This window comes from Rosa rugosa, chromosome 5, assembly GCF_958449725.1.
Source record: "Rosa rugosa chromosome 5, drRosRugo1.1, whole genome shotgun sequence".
Classification (NCBI taxonomy): Eukaryota; Viridiplantae; Streptophyta; class Magnoliopsida; order Rosales; family Rosaceae; genus Rosa; species Rosa rugosa.
In genome coordinates this window covers 52,202,322-52,209,789 of record NC_084824.1, presented here as the reverse complement: position 1 = coordinate 52,209,789, position 7,468 = coordinate 52,202,322, and the positions used below count along the sequence as shown (strand labels likewise).

The 7,468-nt window shown below is 38.1% G+C and overlaps 1 protein-coding gene across 2 annotated transcripts; it reads right to left on the bottom strand.

Moving 5' to 3' along the window:
- Positions 1–2,448: 2,448 nt before the first annotated feature.
- On the bottom strand, positions 2,449–6,900 carry LOC133709449 (uncharacterized). Of its 2 annotated transcripts, none has more exons than XM_062135195.1 (6): positions 6,311–6,900; positions 4,790–4,931; positions 4,139–4,315; positions 3,958–4,041; positions 3,311–3,392; positions 2,449–3,183 (listed from the first exon to the last, which is right to left on the bottom strand). In XM_062135195.1, the coding sequence occupies exons 1-6, from the start codon at positions 6,703–6,705 to the stop codon at positions 2,744–2,746; spliced, it is 1,320 nt and encodes a 439-aa protein (XP_061991179.1). In that variant the 5' UTR covers positions 6,706–6,900; the 3' UTR covers positions 2,449–2,743. The 2 variants fall into 2 exon arrangements, with proteins under 2 accessions (XP_061991179.1, XP_061991178.1); XM_062135194.1 differs by having other exon boundaries at positions 4,790–4,955; positions 6,311–6,898.
- Between the last annotated feature and the right edge of the window lie 568 nt (positions 6,901–7,468).

The following is a 7,468-nucleotide window of genomic DNA, read 5'->3' as shown; positions in this document are numbered from 1 at the left end:
TTATCTTATAAGTGTTGGGTCATTTACACTGTCGGTGCATAGAAAAATTTTCATTTTTTATAATAAAAAAACGAACATAGGGCTATACTAATGAAAATAAGGGAGAGAGGAGAAAACTTTGTGCGGTTCCTTTAGCTGTTTTTTTTTTTTTTTTTTTTGTAATAAAAAAAAACAAAGGGCTAAATAAATTATGAAAATGAGAGAGAGAGAGAGAGAGAGAGAGAGGGGTTGGGAATAGATTATTAAATCTATTACTTGGTGGTGCAGATTTGCATGTTGGTGGGAGAAAGGAGAAACAGGTAGTGTGCAATTTGGCAATTTGGATGTCATAAATTTTTTTTGGCAATTTGGATAGGATGTTGATCCAAAGATTTGACTAATAACAAAAACAGTTGCAGAAGGTTTACTATTATTTTCCAATTACATAAATAAATCCATTTCAATTCGTCAATTCAATTCTAGGGTTGTCAACCACCAGTGTAGGGTCTGGACTTTGGACCAATGCCACCTATAGTGCTTTTATTACATACGAAAGATAGTGGCATAGTATCTTTCAAGCTTGTCCTCGGTCCTCCATCCATTGGGACAGCGCATGAGAGCATTGTTGCTTGTAGAAGAATAATCCAGAGATAACTGGTTTCTTTCACCACAAAGGTATTGATAAGATTAATGTTTATCAGTGACAATGACCAGTTTGATACGTCGTTGCCAAGAATGACCTCTGTGAACTGAGAATAACTATGACCACAGCATTTGTGGAACTGTGACCTCTGTGAGCTGTTGTCATAGTTATTCTCAGTTCAAAACTCTTCAAATATGACATCAGCGGACATTATTTTTTCACAGCTACATTTCCAACAACAGTAACAGGAGGAGTCTTCTCACAAAAAAAAAAAAAAAAAAAGTAATAGGATGAGGCTCCTTGACTATTGTATAGCTAAAAGATCATAGGAGAAGATTCTCCCAACAGACTATAGTAAGTTTCTTGTTAGCAGATAACTTAAAGCCAAATCTTGTAAACATAAAAATGAATAATGCATTTCTTGTTGGTAGAGAGCGATGTACTCTGAAAGTGTTTCCAGAATCAAGAAATTTCACACGAGGGAGACTCAATAATTTTGATCGAGAACTCTTGAGAGCATCAGTTCAGTAGTTAAGAAATTCTGATTCCAAAGTGTTAAGTGTCTCCTTCACAAAGCACATCCATCACCTGTACACAAATAGGATATGGCAGAGTCTGTCTTCTTCTCTGCCCACCAGCCCTGCAAGTTGCAGGCTGCAACTCAATATATATATATATATATATATATATATATATATATATATATATAGGATTTTTCTCAGGTGCGGACGTCTGTACTGAAATTTTGATACGAATTTCCGGTTTTCACCCACTTTCCGATCACATATTGTGATTTTAACCGTTCAGTTTTTAGGTCCTAATGTATAAATTATCTCTGCAAAATTTCAGCCAATTTGGTGATCGTTAAGGCATCCAAAACTGCAATTTACACGAACGAACCGGAACCGTTCGTGTACATTATTGTAATTTGCAGTTTTAAATGTCTTAATGATCACCAAATTGGCTGAAATACTATATATATATATATATATATATATATATATATATATATATATATATATATATATATATATACAGGCCTTCTCCACTGCGGACGTCCGCAGTTTTTCATTGGTGCGGATTTCCAGTTTTGACCCACTTTCCGATCATATTTTCACATCTTAACCGTTCAGTTTTTAGATCCTAATGTATAGATCACCTCTGAAAAATTTCAGCCAAATTGGTGATCGTTAAGGCATCCAAAACTGCAATTTACAACAATGTACACGAACGGTTCCGGTTCGGCAGATTCGGTCCGTTCGTGTAAATTGCAGTTTTGGATGTCTTAACGATCACCAATTTGGCTGAAATTTTGTAGAGATGATCTATACATTAGGACCTAAAAACTGAACGGCTAAGATGTGAAAATGTGATCGGAAAGTGGGGAAAAAATGGAAATCCGCACCTTTTTTCTTAGGTGTGGATATCCGCCCCTGAGAATGATCTTATATATATATATATATATATATATATATATATATATATATATATATATATATATATATAAGTTCATCAACATGTTTAACTGGAAAAGGGGAACAAAATTGAAGCTTTTTTTAAAACTTCGAAGAAGCTTTCATTGTACAAGCTCGCGCCGTTGCAACTATGATAATTGCAAGAGACATTGGTAACTTATAGGAGTCTTCCACCGACAATATCCATAGGTACACATTTTTTTAATATATATATATATTTTTTCTGAAATAGTTGAAAGTTGCAAACAACTGTTCAAACCGACCAAGATTGAAAGTTTTTGAACCCAAGTCGAACCTAAGTAAATCATGTACAACGCTAACAGTAGATTGAAATATTAGAAAAAGATACTAGTAGAACGTGAAAAGTGGGATTCCAATATTCAAATAACACCAGCTAATGCACTATCGTCGCCTTGTCCCTTTAATCCTTTAATACAAAACATCATAATTCTAGATATATAAGGCCGGCTCATCCATTTCAGAAGCATTTGTTGAAGGCTTGAAGCCAATACAAAACTTTACCCATACAATTTACCATAATTTGTAACAATTGATGTCTCGTTGTGTGCCAATACAACTGCAGAAATAATAGCAGATACAGAGTTGAAGTCGACATTGAAGACTAATATAACTCTTCAAAGAGTCTTCACTTTCGGGCAATTCTCTGCCCTGCTCCGAGTAACAATGATTTTCCTACTACACCGGTATGAAGTCCACAAACCAGAGCCACAGTGCCCCCTAATACTATCCATTTCCAATCAATGCCATTATTATTATTCTGTCTCTCATTGCTCCCTGCTCGATTTTTCTCTTCTTCACCCGGTGCTACCTGCAAATAATTTGTGCTTCCTTCGGAAGATATCTTTGTGGTGATTCCCGCCATACGGGCACATTGTGATAGACAAGACTCGGAAGATTTCCTTGCATTCTGGTACCCTCTCATGCCAGAGTGTAATTTTTTGACAGTGCACCACATCCCATGACGGACGCCCAACTTAGCCACATCTTTGGGGATTCCCATGTCTTCATAATGGACAAGGGTAACCTCACATGCAGATAATTGTCCATCTCCCTTTCGTGACTCCGCTGTATATTTCAACCAAGAGAATAAAACAACCAAGAGACTTAAACATGTACTATTACATGCGAGTGTAGCACAGAGACCGACAAACTTCTTGCTGCAAAATTCATATAGTTAACTAACAATTCTTACCAGGCTTGATAATCCAACTAGAGAAATAATGTTCCACGCGTCTAGGCTTATCACGCTTAGGCAAACCCGGATATGGAACACCCTGCAATATTGGAGATACCACAAAAAGATTCAGAAACGTATGCACTAAACATACCTAAGTATGTCACATTTGTTTCAAATCATAGTACAATAACAAATGATTTTCAACATAGAAAGGATAAATCAAAAATGCACATTCACCCAAAAGAAAATTAAATTTAACAAAATAAAAAAGATGCACAAGATGCAGAGAGTAGCAAGAGTACACTGCAGACGACAACAAAAAACTATATTTCTTGGCCCTTAATGTTTTTGTTTCATTCCCCAACTTCCGAATCTAGCTCAAGCAATTTCTTATGCTTCCAATCAAATGAAATCATTTTCTTTTTACTTAACGCGGTTCAGCTCCTGTCATAATCAATTCAGTTTAATCCAAGACCTGACAATTCTATTCTAAATCCTTTCCTCTGATGTGAAATATATTACGCTGCACACTATTATTGATCTCCCAGAAACTATAACTTCCTCCCCTATCATAACAGAGTGGCACAATCTACTCTTCCAGACAGGTATAATAATCAATTGAGGAAAGAGGCTATGAATGCTGAGGTGCTTCAAAAAAGTACCTTTGTCACACAATAATAAGTTTTTCCAGCCTCCCATATTCTTCGACCAATTATATATTCTCGATCACTGCAGAAGAAAGGGAACTGCATAGCGGAGTAAAGTGAGAAATCAAATACATGTTTCAACTAAAAAGTGATCAAACATAAACACAGAGTGCATGCACTCTCATGTTCCACAGACCTTTTTAATCCAGTGAACAATCATAGTTCCAGTATCCCGGCATTCCTCCAATATTTTACAATATGCAAGCATAGGATCCCATTTAGGTCGAAACTCATCATCCCAAAAGAAATCTCTAACCAACTCTGGAGTTGCATCCTCAAAGACAGTTCTACTACAGTAAACAGTAGGACCTGTCTGGTAAGCAAGACTGCTATTAGATACAAAACTACAATATAAGGTACTAAACATGACATTATAAAGTAGTAAAACGAGAATCTTGGTAAGAGAAAGGGATTGAATAAGTATATGATGGCTTTATTCCACAATAATAGAGAACAAATTTAAAAAAAAATTCAAAAACAGGCAGGTGTCCAAGTAGCCAAGAAACTTGGTGGGGAATCTACATAAATTGACAATCACATTAGCGTCAATGTGGAAAAAGAAAATAAAGTGCCCTTCTACAAAACAGAGTGGCTAGGACAGCATCATCCATGAAAACGAAAGCTGTTAAATGAGGGTCACAAGAAAAAAAGATGTAAAAGAAAGCAAAACATGTACAAAATACACATCCCCACTAACAACTTATCAATAAATATGACAAACTATATAGCCGATGAACCACAGCAATTATATAGTCAAGAAAAATGTAAGGTCAAACTCAGATTCTACCTCAGGGTCATGGCGCCATGCTTTATATGCCATGGTTGGGGTGTTTTTCTCCATCAAACTTTGCCATTCCAATTCTCCATCTCTCCCTCCGATTAAATTCACTAGGTGGTCCAAATCAGCTTCTGTGACAACGTCCTGCAATCTATGTGCATCTTTTTCACTTGGTCTGTGAGAAAAGTAAAGGTATCACGAAGCAATTAGTGACAACAATATTTCATGTACAACAGTTCTCCAAAGCAATAATGAGAGCAACAGTATCAACACTAGTATCGCAACATCCATACAGCTACCAGATATATTACATCTGTCAAAACAAAACACTTCCCATTTCTTAAGTAAATTAATGATCACTTAATAATATCATAATCCAGTAAACTAACCAACATGTCAGTAAGTCAGTAACAACACAAGTAGACCCACCAATATGAATGACTATTTTATAAAACTAAAAATGAAGTATTACTGCACAGATTCCGCCTCTTCCAACAATTCCCGAATGGTTGGAAACTTCCATTCATCATCAAGCAGAACCATCCTAGTTTCTGAGTGGACATTTTACTACCTCAACATGATGGAATCACGGTTAATGGAAAATTCTGCATATTAATCCCAATTTGTTTGGCCCTGCCCAAGGAGGTGGCCTTGTCCTCGACTTGGTATCTACCTATTCTGTGATGACTGAGGTCAGGGTGCATACAATGGCTTGAGAGAAGCTGTGATAAAGTACCCTCTGGAGAAGTATGGGATAGTCAAGCCAGGAGGAAACCAATTCTGTTTTTGAGATGTGCTACCACCTGGAATAAGCTATGGACCTTCTAGTCATCACTCTGAAAAATTAACCGCACTTAAGGGCAGAGTCAATACTGAGCTCCAAGGACTCTTCCAACTACAGTTTGATTGTCAGGGTGAGATGACGAATAAAAATCTCCAGCTTCATCCAGGACGTAACAAAACTGCAATCAAGTATTTGCCTAACCATCCCAGAAATACCAATTCCCGTCACGTTGAGGTAGTAAAACATCCAATTTTAAAAGAATCGCCTCTAAACAGTTCCAACTTCGTAGCATCACCAAACTCAGACCAACCAACACATTGAAAATGATAACGTAACAGGGGAAACGACTCTGTATCCCTTAAAGCAATCTCATGGAAATATAGCACGTACGACTTCTTCCATCTCCCTACTCGGAGTATACAAAGTCATTTAACTCTACCTTGTCCCCAATCAGCTTTATAAGTTAAATTTAGCTAACCTGTTTCGAGTAGGTTAGAAAACGCCAATGTATACATTAAAACAAATTATGTTCCCACTAAATCCAACCACCAGAATTTCACTTTCTCCGATTATCACTATGAATTCGATTTCGTTGAGCAACAACCAATGTGCACTTCAAAGTCCCTAATTAAAATGTTAAAGATTTCATCTTCAAAAAGCAAAATGTGCATCCAAAACGCACACAACACAAATTCAGCACTCAAAAACCTGAAAATAGCTCAAAAAAAAAAACTACAAAAACTCACTCAACAATGTCGCCGCCGCTCTCAGCAGAACGACTCGCCGCCGCAACGGAACCAGAAGCCGCCGAACCCGACGCCGCCGGCGACGACGAAGCCGCTTTGCTCCTCCCCTTGGACCAAATCGTACGGCAAATGGAGAAAGCCGAGAACGCCGTGAACGCGAGCCAGAGGCGGCGGGCGCCGAACCCCGGCGGCGCGGTCCAGACGAAGGACCGGAACTTGCTTCTCAGACCGAGAAAGATCAAACCGGTCCACCTCGGCCTCCAGGACCATCCGATCACGAGGCCGATCATCACGGCCAGCCATATCGGAACTGCGCAGAGCAAAATGTCGACGAATGTTTCGGTGATCGTAGGGTTCGTGAAGAACTCCACCAGATCCAACACCGCTTCCTCCATTTCTCTCTGTGAAACCCTAAATTCTCCGAGAAAATGAGAAAATAAGAATCCAAATTCTCCCCAGAAAATGAGAGCTGAGGAAGAAGAAGAAGAAGAAAGCCGATCTACATAATTGATCGGCGATCCAAAATTTCAATTCGAGAAGGAAGAAATTTTCTAGAGAGAGAAAATTTTAGGCGGTTTGTTTTGACGGTACGGTAATATGACGTGGAGGTGTCAGGGCCGTTAATTGAGGTAATGATTGTTGGAGTTTTGGCGCTTGGGAACAGAGGGTGTGGTACACGGGCGCGTGAGGGAGAGTGGGGGTTGCGGTTGAAGGTGCCTGGGAAATTTTTAGAGGATAAGATTGATATTTTGGGAAAGAAAAACGACGGTTTAACTGTTGAGATATTCTTTTGTCCGGTTGAGGGATTGGGTGTTTAAGGGTGTATGACACATCAGTGGACTTTTGCAGTAACATGGTGACATCTGGCACTGACTCGAACTTTTACCTGGAAGCCACAAGTAGCACTATATAATTTTCATTTTTTTTTATTATGTCTATTTACTAGAATCTTCTTGTGACGTAGAGACCAAAAAAATAAAATAAAAAAATAAAAAAAAATCTTCATGTGAAGTAGTTCTTCAGAGCTGTCGCTGTGGAACGTGTATGGTGCGGCTGACCAATAAGAGAGTGGAGGCGAGATAATTTCAGAATTTCAGTCAATATTTGCTGCGGTTTTAATGTTTTATAAGTATAAAATTTTAAAAGATCAATTTTAAA

Bases quoted from the DNA above. Each gene is read 5' to 3' on its own strand.
- LOC133709449 (XM_062135194.1), bottom strand. From the start codon at position 6,705: ATGGAGGAAGCGGTGTTGGATCTGGTGGAGTTCTTCACGAACCCTACG. The intron at 4,956-6,310 runs GTGAGTTTTTGT...CTTTTCTCACAG, and splicing joins AGCGGCGGCGACATTGTTGA to ACCAAGTGAAAAAGATGCAC. The intron at 3,393-3,957 runs GTACTTTTTTGA...CCAATATTGCAG, and splicing joins CTTATTATTGTGTGACAAAG to GGTGTTCCATATCCGGGTTT.